Raw genomic sequence first — 12,146 nt, 5'->3', positions numbered from 1 at the left:
CGCCCTCTAGGCGGGGCCTCGGTCCTCACCCTGACGACTCCGCGGGCGCCCACAGCCGTAACGGGCCGGGGACAAGCGGAGCGCACCGGAGCCGCCGCGCCCTGCGCCCCGTGCGAGCGCGCCGCGCCCGGCCCCCGCTCGGCAGCCCGCGAGGCCCCAGCCGCGCGCAAACTTTTGCTCCAGTGCCCGGCGCTCCTCCCCGGCACGTGAAGCCCCCAGGCGCCCGCGCAGTCGCCAGGGTGAGGACCGAGGCCCCGCCTAGAGGGCGGGGGACCGGGGAGGCGGCTGGCTTTAAATGGGGGCCGTCCGGCGGCTCGGGGACAGTCTGCCGCGGGGGGAACGCGGACTTCCCTTCCCCGCGCCGAGGATCTGCTGGGGCCGCCGCCAGGCAAGGTGGCGTGAGGCACTGGAGGGGTGCGGGCGGAGAGGGAGGCCGGAGGGAGGCTCACGCCCTGAAGCGGGAGGCCCGGGCTGGGGAGAGCGCGCGAGGGCGAACGGGGTGCGCACGGAGGTGCCTATGTTGCAGTGTGCGCAGTGGGGGCCGGCGGGGCAGGGAGGGTGCACGCAGCGTGTGATTTCCCGGTGTTGTGCATGCAGGGTCAGCGAGTGTGCAGGCATGAGTCGGTGGGTGTGCACAGCCGTATCTGTGGGTGTGCAGGCAGGGTGAGCGGTGCCCGCCGGGTTTGAAGTGTGCTCACAGTGGGAGTGAGTTGTGCATGGCTGGGGAGGTTTCTGGGGAGATGCACTGGGCTAGGTTAAGTGTGCTTGGCTGTTTCTGGAGGTGTGCATGGAGCTAAAGTGTGCACGCAGGATTCTGGGGGTGTGCACGGGGCCAAGGTATACACAGAGGGTTCTGGGGGTGTGCGCCAGGACAGAGTGTTCTGGGATGCCGGCTTCTGTGAGTGTGCACGAAGGGTCAGCGAATGTGCAAGCTGGAGTGAAGGGGCAGGCTTGGTTTATGAGGGTGCCCCAGGGTGCCCGCCCAACCGGGACTGCTACGTGTGCGGGTGCGCGCGGGAGACGGTGCCCGCGCGGCCTCCGCCTGACCAGGGCTTTGCTCCCCTGACAGTTCGCCCCGAGTGCGCGGGTGCCGCGGGCCGAGATGCTCCTCCGGGACTTGGTGCTGCGCCGTGGCTGCTGCTGGCCTTCTCTGCTGCTGCACTGCGCGCTCCACCCGCTCTGGGGCTTCGTGCAGGTGAGCGGCGGCAGCGGGTTGTGGGCTACTAGGCAGGGAGGTGCGGGCTCCGCGGGCTGGACCGGGGGTGGGGGTGGGGGGTGGCCCTGCTTCCTGCAGGCGCCCTCTGGTTGCCCCTGGGGAGAGTTTAGGACAAGAAGAGGTGCAAGCCCTCCCGCTCTCCCCACCCCTCCATACTCCTGCCGTGAAAAGATGGGGCAAAACTCCAGGGGGAGGCCTCAGTCCTGGCGCGCTAAGGCCTGCAGGACAGGGCCTGGGAACAGAAAGGGCTTGGGAGTGCCTTCTTGATGACAACATTCTGTTGCAGAAATGCGGGAAAAGAAACCGTAGAGCGCTAGCACACTTGCAAAGAAAATGGTCCCAACAATATACATTCTTTATTTCCCACCAGAATCACTAGTAAACTTCCACTCGGGCTTCTTACACTGGAATTGACACAGCAGAGGCTGTGCTACTTGTAGGCGGCGGAGTTGGAGAAGTGCAGGGATGGTGCCCGGTGGCCACTGGTGGGGATGGAGGAAGGAGCTGTCTGTAAGGACTGCCTGGGGCTGGAGTCCTCACCCTGGGCCCCCTAGACCCCCAGGGCAGAGGCCAGGAGGCCAGCAGCTGCAGTTCTGTCAGTTGGGGTCAGGGAGAGGGTCAGATGGCATGGCCCCTAGTACCTCCCAGGATGCCCACGGTCAGTGGTACGGTGGAGTGGTGAAGTGGACTTTGGTGTCAGCGCTGAATTTGGAGCCCCGGCTCTGGCCCTCGCCGGCTCAGGACCTCAGGCAATGCCTCTCGGGGCCTCGGTTTCTTGTTCCTCTCTGTGCTGTTACAAGACTGGGATGAGATCAAGCGAGTAAAGATTGCTTAAAGCCGTGCCTGGACCATAATCAACACTAAATGGTAGCTGCTGCGAGTAATTGATACTAGTAATGGTAATGCTGCTCTTCTGTCTTCGTGGCCGGGCACTCTGTTGATCACGACAGAGTCTGTTGGAGATTTTTGAATTCTCAGTGGCTCAGCAGGCGCCGGAGGGCATTTTTATTGTTTTGAGCATTGAACCGCCCAACCCTGGGGTCTTTGCGTCGTCGTGTTCTTCTGGTGGCATTTTGGGGGTCGGGGATCGTTCGGATGGTTGCCCTGAACAGGGAGGGAGAAATCAAAGAAAAGAGGATAGGGGGAGACCCCTTGCCAGTCTGCCGCGGTCCGTGAGCTGTCCCGAGTGATGGGGCCCCCCCTGGGAACCAGCTGTCGTCTGTCCCGCTCAGATGGTGGCCTGGGTGATTATTGGGGAGCACCAGGGGTTCTCATGCTGGAAGGAGCGTGCTGGTTGAGCGGGTGGGTCAACCAGAGTCTGCCCCCCACCCTCAGCACCAGGCTCATCTTCTCCGCTCTCTTGTCTGGCTCACCATTGTTTTCCTTTTGGAATTGACAGCTTTGTTTAATGTGTGAAACAGCAGTTATTAAACTCAGCTGTGCCGCCTCGGGATTCAGGGTTTTGTCACTTGTAAACACTCGGGCGGTTTGGGACCAGCTTCCCTTGTTCAACTTTTAGTGGAACCTCAGATGTTAAGTTCACTGGTGTTTTTATATTCGTTTGTTTACCGTTTTCCCTAACACTTTTTTCAGCTGATATGTATAGACAGCCGCATGATGATGTTGTCAGTCTCCAAGACTGGAATTCTGTGGTGTCGACTAGCAAGACTGAGGCAGCAGACCCCCTGTCTCCCCACCATGACCACCAAAAGAAATAATTTTGTGACAGCAGCTCAGTTTTTTTAACCACCTCTTTCAGCCAGGCCGTACTTACCCAGGCGTGTGTGCGTGTGCGTGTGTGTGTGTGTGTGTATGTGTGTGCGTGCGCTTCAGATGCTGTTACTCAATACAAATCAATTTTTGTGAAAATCAATTAGAAAAGGAGTCCTCCAGACAAGTAAAATGGGTAAAATCTTGGCAGGAGGCTCTGGAAAAATTAATCTACAAATGATAAGGACCGAGAAGCCAGGGGAAGAGGGGCTTTAGAATGGATGGATCTGGTTGTCAAGCGGAAGAGCTGAATCCACGGGAACGGAGGGGAGAAGGGAAAAATACAAGTGCGCAAAGCCATGTATTTTCCTTTAAGTGGAGAGGTTAAAATCTGTCACATCATAGGAGTTCCTTGAATATAGAGAAAGAACTCAGAGCTTCTGTGTTTTCATAAGCATTTTGCCAGAATCCCCCAAAGTTGTGAGCATTTGCGAGACGGAGACTGACATATCAAAGTGCTGTAATTAATAGGGTAATTGGTGAAGCAGGAGACCTGTGGTCCCCCCAAAGCACCAGGTTCCCACCTTGCAATCCGCCTGACGCCTCTGGCTGCCGCCCAGATGATAAGGAACTTAATCATTAAAGTCAGATGACATTTAAATTGCCACAAGGTTGGTGGGGGCATTCCCTAGCCTTTCCCCTTTCTTCTTTAATGTGTCTGGAATAGCGATTCTGAGCTTTTGTGATTTAGGGTTCTTCTAAGTTCACTTCCCGATGATTCCTTTTTTTTTTTTTTGCAAGCAAAGAGGATGACAGGCTGGCAAATTTATTAGGTGTGACAGGAGTGTGTCTCATCAAGTTACTGTGGTGCTGGCCTGTCTCCATAAAAGATGCCAGAAGCCATCATCTTTGTGGGCGTCCTCCAGGGAGACAGGCTCTGATCCGGGCCAGTGGGTCTCTGTGCGCTAAAGAGGAGCCACCAGCAAGGCTGAGCTCATTTCATCAGTAGCATTTATTGGGCACCTACTGTTTGCCGGGCCCTTTGTGAAGTGCGGGGGGCAGGCCCTGCCCTCATGGCACTGACAGTCTGGCACTGGAGAGATAATTAAGTAATGATAGGTAAGAGAACTCAGCAGGAGCAGACAGCTTGGAGATGAGACCCGATGGAGGGGTCAGAGAAGCCTGGCAGGTGGAGGGCTTCGGCTGAGGCATGAACAAGGACAAGATAGGAGCAGGATGCCGTGTGAAGGAAGCCTCCAGGCAGAGGGAATAACCCTGAGCCCAGAGGAGAGAATGGGGCACTGGAAGAACCTTGGGGAGGGGAGGGAAGTCCCAGGTAAGGCTACTATTATAAGCCACTAGCATAGTGTCTTACAGCTTGGACTTGATCCTGAGGGCCATGGGAGCTGTCGAAGGTTTTCAGCAAGAAATGACATAATCTCAGCCTGGCATTTTAGAAATCTTGGTCCAGCCCCACTGACAAGATAGATTTGGAGAGGTGGGGGTGAGGCAAGAGGCAAGGAGGCCGCGGAGGGGAGCAGTTGCCAGATTTAGCAGGTAAAATTGCAGGACATCCAGTTAAACTTGAATTTCAAATCAACAGTGGCTCATGCTTTTAGTGTAAGTATATCCCATACGATATTTGGGACATACTTCTACTAAAAATTGCTGTTTGTCGAAAATTTCACAAGGTGTCCTATATTTTATCTCACAATCCTAAGTCAGAGGCAGGTGCTGCCCTGGGAAGATACAATGGTGTCCTGGTTTAGGGCAGTAGTAGTGGGAGTGGGGAGACATTGATGGAGTTCAGGGCTATTCAGGAGGTAACATCCACCGACCCGAAAAGCTGCGCTGATTGGCCGGGAGTGAGCGGGAGCCAGCAACCATGGAGCACCGTGGCCCCCAAACCACAGTGGCAGGTACCAAATCCAGGTGACTGTGGGACTTACCTGTCCCTCAGCCCATCTGGCCCCAGGGGAATGCTGCAGAGCAGGGGCAGGAAGGCAGGGGACAGCAAAACGGGACCAGAAGTGGTCACAGGAAGTAATGGTGTCAGCTTTTGTTCGGCGGGCTTTAGGCAGGTCGTTGACCTCCCTGGGCCTCTGCCCATTTTTAGTCAAGTCCAGCCAAGAGCAGGTGACCTCAGGGGTAAGTTTCTTCTCCTTGTGGGACTCCCCACGATTCAAAGCAAGCAAGCCAGGTGTTGAGACAAGTTCCCAGTGCTGAGATTTGTCTTCTCTACTGGTCTAAACACAACAACCGCCAATCTGCAGAACCCCCGAGGGGACCCAGAGTTGGGGAACAGAAGAGATCTTGTGTTTCTCCACTGGTGGGCAGACCATCCCCCAACACATCTTTTCATTGTGCACCAACTGAATGCAGGGCCCTGTGAAATCTTAGTGCGTTACTTAGCCTTTCTGGGTCTGTCGTCCCTATCCGAGCCCCCACCCCACCATAAGCACGGATGACAATACTTGCCTCTCTCCGTGATCTTCATGAGAGTGAAACGAGAGCCTGTTTCCCATGGCTGACACACAGTAGGGCTCAGGAAGTCTCACTTGGTCAGGACTAATAAAGCACAGACCCACCCACCACCTGCCTGCCCCAAACGCTCAAGGCTCAGTGTGGGCAGCAGACGTTACCAAACAGTGGGGAAAGTGTCCAGAGAGAAGGGTTTACGAGGTGAAGAAGCTACCCTGGGCAGATGGATCTATTTTCTGGGGTGGGGGTGGGGGACGTGGGGCTCAGGAAGTTAGCAAGTAACCAGTCAAGAGAGGCTCGGTAGCCACAGGCTTGCACTGGACCACACCCCAGTGAGGGGCCCCAAGTGGGGTCCACCCCCCCAGGGAGAAGGACAGACAGCCAGACACCAAGGAACCATGGATTTTTTTTTAAGTGCCATGCGTTCCTTTGTTCCCTCCCCCTTCAGCCTTGAAACTTGGCCCCGGCTCCCCCACTGATAATTTCATTGCATTAAACTCTCTTATACATCCGTACCCTTATATCCTCTCACAGAAAAATGGGTCATCGTGTTGGGCTGGGTTAAGCAGACGTGCTCCTCTTGAACTCTTGCATAAATTGCCCCTCAGAGAGAGGGAGAGTAATTGCTTTAGCAGTGGCATTGCTTGACGTTTGCACACTGGTGGAATCCAGCAGAGGAACGCCCTCGGAGGCCAGCATTGGCAGAATGGAGCCTTCGAGCAACCCCCGTGGTCTTAGAAGGTCTTAGAAGGTCGGAACCAAGAGGAGGGCAGCTCAATGGCCACGGGAGAGCTGACAGGCGCGCTGGTGAAGCTGCTATGCTACGAGTTAGGCATCTCCATGGACTGACTAGGAGAGGCCCACCATCTGAGGATCTGCCCTTCCCGGCGGGCGATGAGATTGCCTTTGGAGTTTGAAACTCACTCCATGGCCCTCTGAAAGCATGCACCCTCTAAACGGTCGCAAGCAGCAGCTTCTTGGCCCGGTAGATATTAAGTTAGGGCTGTAAATCAGTCCACCTCCTGCTGCCATCCCCCAGTGGTCATTACCCAGCCTGTTCAAGGCCTCCGAGTGGGAAGGGAGCGTCGGAGCCCCGTGGGGTCTCTCTGCCGGGCCGGGGACACGCACAGAGGAGGAGGCTGCCTTGGGCCTCCAAAGGCCGTCTGCAAAATGCCTTTCCCGATGGCAGGCTGCATTGCAGGTGGCTGGTTGCAGAGAACCTGGGGTTTTGGGTTTTCTACTCCCCTGAGATGACAGCCAGAGAAGTTACGGTGGGCTTCGTTGAGGTGAGGGTGACCGCCAACTCTTCCCTCCAGGCCGTTGAAGCCGCTTGTTCCCTGGGACGGGCACAGAGCCGGAGGCTTATGGGTTAGGGCCCTCTGCTGCAGGGAGGGACGCTGGCGGTGTGTCTAAGCCAGCAGTTCTCACGCGGGCTAAACAGTAGAAGTCTAGCCTGGGGACATTAAACAAAATAGTCATGCCCAGCTCCACCTGCAAAAATTTTGATTTAACTGGTCTTGGGAAAGGCTCCGGCACGAGTTTTTTTTTTTTTTTTTTTTTTTAAGCTGCCCGGGAGGTTCTAATGTGCCATCAGGGTTTGGAACTACTGGTCAAGCACAGCCCCCGTCCTTGTTTACAAGTGACGTAATGAAGGCTGGTGTGGAAAGAGTACAGACCAGGAGTTAAGAGCTATGGATTCTGGTCCAGTTTTTAATACTCATCCATTCATCCATCCATCCGTCCATCCATCCATTCACCAAGTATTTACTGAATGCCAGGCATTCCCTTAATGGCAGAAAATCCAAGGCCCAGCCGCCACCCCCATAGAGCTTATAGTCCAGTGGTGAAAACAGGTGGGAACCAGGCAATCACCCAAATGTAGATTTTTGCCCCACAGAGTGGAACCTGGTACCAGGAGAGCCTATAAAAGGAGAACTGACCTGGTCAGACATGCTTTCCTGAGGAGGTGATAGCCACTCTGAGTAATGGACAAAGTGAGAGAAAGGTGTTGGAGAACATTCCGGGACACTGGAGCAGCATATGCAAAGTGGAGGGGGGAGGGGCGATGCATGGCCAGGGTCCAGGGAGTAGAAGAAGGGCATTGAAGGCAGAGCGGAAGCTGAGAGCATGGGGTGCGGTGGGGCTGGAAACGTTGTCAGGGGCCTCCTGAGCACGGCCCTGTGGCCACATGATCTCCTGAGCTGTGGGCAAGCACTCGGGGATTGCTGGGAGGATGTGGATGGTTTGGTCCTGTGTTTCCCACAAGACCCCTCCGGCTCTCTTGCTCACATGGCCTGGGAAGGTAGGCTTCCTTCCTCAAGATGGGAGCACCTTGGCCTGAGTTGACGGAGGAAGGCTGTCAGGAGCTGTGGACAGAGAGAAGGTGAGGGCTTCTGGAGACTGGAAGAACGGTTGACTAGGGTTACTGAGGAGGTAAAATCAGTATCCTGTCACCACATGGTGTGGGAACCTTGGGCAGCCACTTCTCCTGCCTGGGTCTCAGTTTCCTCATTTGTACAGGAGGGAAATTCTGAGGGTTAACCATCAAATTCTTGTCAACCTCTCATTAATATCCAAGTTACTTGTCACGGCCTCAGCGGGTCCCTGGCAGAGCTGGGAATAACACCTTGGTCTCTAAACCTGCCCGGCCAGCCTCCCACAACATCGTTCCCTTTGAGCCAAGCCCACGCCTTCATTCTTCCCCGCGGCGGTCTTCCGTCTTCGGGAAGGATCCCGGGTTCCACCCTGGCTGGGATCGGGTGGCGTGGGTCCATTTCCCTCCTGGTGGCCTCATTGTCTTCTCTCGGGCGCGTGTGCCCGTTTCTGCAGGTGACGCACGGTGAGCCCCAGAAGTCCTGCTCCAAGGTGACCGATAGCTGTCAACACATCTGCCAGTGCCGGCCCCCTCCCTTGCTGCCCCCACCGCCCCCGCCCCCACCGCCTCCCAGACTCCTCTCCGCCCCAGGTAAGTAAAGGTTTGTTTCTGGGGTTCTCTCTGTGTTTTCCGGGCCCAGAAAGGCCCCGGGAGCAGAGCAGAGGGCAGCCTTGCTTCCTTTGTAATTTTCCACTGGCCGAGCAGGAGGGAAGCCAAGGCCCAACTTTTCCCTGCAGTCTGCAGAACGCCTTTCCCACAGAACGTTCCTGCGGGATGGAGGAGGATGTCTCCATCGGTTAATCAGATAAAAGTCAATCTCCATTTGATGAGTAACTCGGCCTGGATTGTTCTGAAGGCCAGAGCTTGAGAGGGGTGCAGCCATCGGGCCAGTCTTAAATACCCTCCCCATGCGCGTGCTTTCATGTCTGTATTTTAATTCGCGCTTGAGGAGGTGATTGGTTAGGAGCCCAAGAGGAGGCTCTGGGAGCGAACTTACACAGATGCCTGACAGCCATTTGCAGCGAGTTCTGCTAGAAACCTCCCTTTCAGCTAGAAACCTCCCTTTCACTTGTTTGCCTTGATTTCATCTACGAACAGGTTGATTGCCTGGTCATTCAAACAAAGGAGGGTTTTTCTTTAGCCGGAAATGGCCTCATCCTGATTCTCAGGGGTTAAGCCTCCTGCTTACAATTGCTGGTTGAGAAGGTCACTAAACAGAGATTCTGCATCTTGGATGGTACGGCCTCTAGACCACCTGTGATCGTGTGTGGCTGTCTCTCGCTGAACACATCTCCGTTGAGTTATTCGGGGCATATGTTAAATAACCTTGACGACGCTTATTCTCCGGTAGACGGTGTCTTCAGGCTCTCGGTGTCCAGACAGTGATGCAATGTTCTAGAGGATCTTTGCAGTTCAGATGCATTTCTGAGTTTGGTCTGCTAGGCCCTTACCTGTTCCCATTCTTCCGTGACACCTGTAGCCCGGTGCTTCTCTGAGTGTGGCCCTCAACGTCACCTGAAGCATTCCTTTTAAAGTGTAGCTCAGGACCCACTTCTAACCCACCCAGTCAGTCTTTGGGTGCGGCTTAGGAATTGGCATTATAACAAGTTCAGAGATGATCCAAATATAAGTGAAGGTTGAGAACCTTGGCCTACCGGGCTCTCTGCTCCAGGCCTCCGAAGGACCCTGTAGCCCAGCATGTTCACCTCCCTCTCTCTCCTGAGGGAACCCCTGGGCTGTACCGGGCGGGGGGGGGGGGCCAGCCTCAGGCACCTGCCTCTGCAGATCACTCCCTTCCCCCTTTCCTTCCTTTGGAAGCCCTCCTCTTTCCACTTTTTGGGCAACGAGCCTATGCCATCTCCTGTGCAAGCCTATGCTTGCATCTGATTGGTCCACGTCCCCCAGCGGGGGTCCCTTCCACCCGCCCTGCTCTAACTGAGCCTCTGTGCCAGACACAGAGGTGAAAGGCCATTCTGGTCTTCGGGGGTCTCTCAGCCTCAAAGAAGAGGCTCACAAAGTGGCCTGAGAGAGCACGGGTAGCCTTCAAATCTTTGAGTAGTTGGGCCACAGTAGACAGTAACATTGACCTGAGTCTTAACATGGATAGGGTTTTTCTAAGTTGACAAGGAAGGTGCGGGGAAAGGACATCACAGCGTGGGCAGAAGGTTGGAGGCACGGCTTTGTGAGACTCAATCATGGGAGTCCCAAGCCCTTCGGTGGGTGGGAAGGAGTTGTCAAGGGGCGGAATGTGAAGGGCCTTGTGTGCCTGGCTGAGGAGATCACATTTCATCCTGTGAATTGTTGTTTGCCAAACATCATTCACCATATCCAAATACATCCTGTTATTTGCCTTAGTTTTTTATTTCGTTAATGTTTATTTACTCTTGAGAGAGAGAGACAGAGAGAGACAGAGCATGAGCAGAGGAGGGACAGAGAGAGAGGGAGACACTGAACCCGAAGCAGGCTTCAGGCTCTGAGCTGTCAGCACAGAGCCCGACACGGGGCTTGAACCCACGAACCATGAGATCGTGACCTGAGCCAAAGCCCGACACTTAACCGACTGAGCCACCCAGGCGCCCCTGCCTTAGTTTTTCTTTAAATAGATTCTTTTTTTTTTGTTTATATTAACCAATTTCCAAAAAAAAAATCTTTATATAACTACTGAAATGAGTCAATGAAAAACCAGTATCATTGGCATAATTAGAGGGTGACCATAAAAATAAATGCAATGAACACAAAGCAGCGTTTCAGAGTTCTAGCTTGTTGTGGAAGGTTCCGAGCTCAAGGCTTTCCCTCTTCTCGTTAAAAAGGGAGAGGGTGCGCCTGGGTGGCTCAGTCAGTTAAGCATCAGACTCTTAGTTTCGGCTCAGCTCATGATCTCACAGTTTTGTGAGTTTGAGGCCCCCTTTGGGCTCAGTGCTGACAGCACAGAGCCTGCTTAGGATTCTCTGTCCCCTTCTCTCTCTCTGCCCTTCCCACTCTCACGCTGTCTCTGGCTCTTCCAAAATAAATAAATAAACTTTAAATCCATTTAAAAAAATAAAAAGGGAGAGAAGCAACTGGTAGAAAGATAGATGTCCGAGCTCGAGCAGGGACCGCGTGGAGATTTTTCTCTGTAAAGACATCGGAAGGCTTGTGAGAGAACCCAAAGGGGCCTGAGTTTCTTGTTCCGTGTCTCAGTGTGTTGGCGTGCTGGGTCCACCTGCCATCTGCAGTCAGCTCACTTACCTGCAGGGACACGCACCCCACCCTTTAGAAAACTGCTGCCGGTAGCAGTGAGCCCACAGAGGTGTTAAGCGGGAAGGCGGCAGGATTCCGTATCGTCTTCTTCAGAAAGGTCAGCTTTCCCGACCATGTGGAGGGTGGCTTGGGGGGTGAGCTGCCGGACCGGAGTCGAGGGGGGAACTCGTCGGAGACTGCAAGCCCCAGACCACCCATCAGGGCCTGGAGCCAGGCTGGGAGCTGCAGAGAAGGGGAGGCAGGCAGAGAGTGCCTCGTGTGAGGCGAGAGAGGCCTCCTGGTGGGCTTTGGGCCTGAGGGCTTCTGGGGGTGAGGAGAGCCGATGCAGTCTGGTCCTGTGGTCCTGTGGCAGGGCTCTTCCGGTTACACATAGCTGCGATACCAGAACTGGGGAGAGAGATGTTAGTTTCTCAGTTCATGTGTCGGGACGTTCTAGAAGCAGGTCTTGTATGATGATAGCATTTGATCTCTGTCTCTGCCTCTCTGTCTTCTAAGTTCTCCTCGGTTGCCTCTTCCCTCAGGCTGGCCCAGTGTCTGTGGCTCCAGGCTCTGGGATTCCATCACCCTTACAGTTAGTAATCTTCCTACAAGGGGAGCTTCACTTTCTGAATCCTTCAACTGAAGTCCCGGGGCTGACTGTCATCGGACCACCTTGGGTCACATGTCTGTCCTTGGGCCAGTCAAGGTGGCCTCTGATGGGATGGAATAAGCTGATTGGTCAGGCCTGGGCCATGTGACCACCCTTGGCGTTGGCATGTAGGGATAGAGGTTAAAGGACAGATGGCTTTCCAAGGGAGGAGCTAGGTAGAGGGGCTGTATACAGCCCAAGGACGAGGATGTGGACCCTGGGCAGGTCAGACAGGGGAGGCACCCCACAGCCATGGCCTCCCCGAGGGCATGCGAGGCAGATTAGACCAGCGGCAGAGAAAATATTTTGCACAATTCACTCTGTCCTTGTCGAGCCCAGCCTAGACCTTGCACACGGTGGTGCCCAGTAAATGTCAGGCACCTATAGAGCCACATTGCAACTTCATCCTGTTCTGTAATCCCCAAGGGAGTCTCCTCTCCCAGCAGGCACGGGGCTTCAGAGCTATGAAGCCGCTGTTGTCATTTCGTTCAGTAGGC

At 54.8% G+C, this 12,146-nt stretch overlaps 1 protein-coding gene across 6 annotated transcripts in view; it reads left to right on the top strand.

Annotated features, from left to right (window-relative positions):
* Positions 1-118: 118 nt before the first annotated feature.
* PRIMA1 (proline rich membrane anchor 1) overlaps positions 119-12,146 on the top strand; it is a 62,326-nt gene continuing 50,298 nt past the window's right edge. For 5 of the 6 annotated variants that reach the window (XR_005791155.1, XR_005791156.1, XM_040478114.1 and 2 more), the window contains exons 1-3: positions 285-393; positions 1,070-1,195; positions 8,237-8,372. Coding sequence is in view for 4 of the 6 variants with exons in the window: in XM_040478114.1 (XP_040334048.1) it covers positions 1,103-1,195; positions 8,237-8,372 (229 nt within the window). In the remaining 2 variants the exon portion in view is untranslated. Of the gene's footprint in view, positions 240-284; positions 394-1,069; positions 1,196-8,236; positions 8,373-12,146 lie in introns of those variants that run through there. The other variant, XM_040478115.1, reaches the window with a different exon arrangement.

The sequence above is a fragment of the Herpailurus yagouaroundi genome, unplaced genomic scaffold, assembly GCF_014898765.1.
Source record: "Herpailurus yagouaroundi ecotype Mexico unplaced genomic scaffold, PumYag 141, whole genome shotgun sequence".
NCBI classification, from domain to species: domain Eukaryota; kingdom Metazoa; phylum Chordata; class Mammalia; order Carnivora; family Felidae; genus Herpailurus; species Herpailurus yagouaroundi.
The sequence above is the reverse complement of the archived record's forward strand: the minus strand, read 5'-3'. Positions and strand labels throughout refer to the sequence as shown.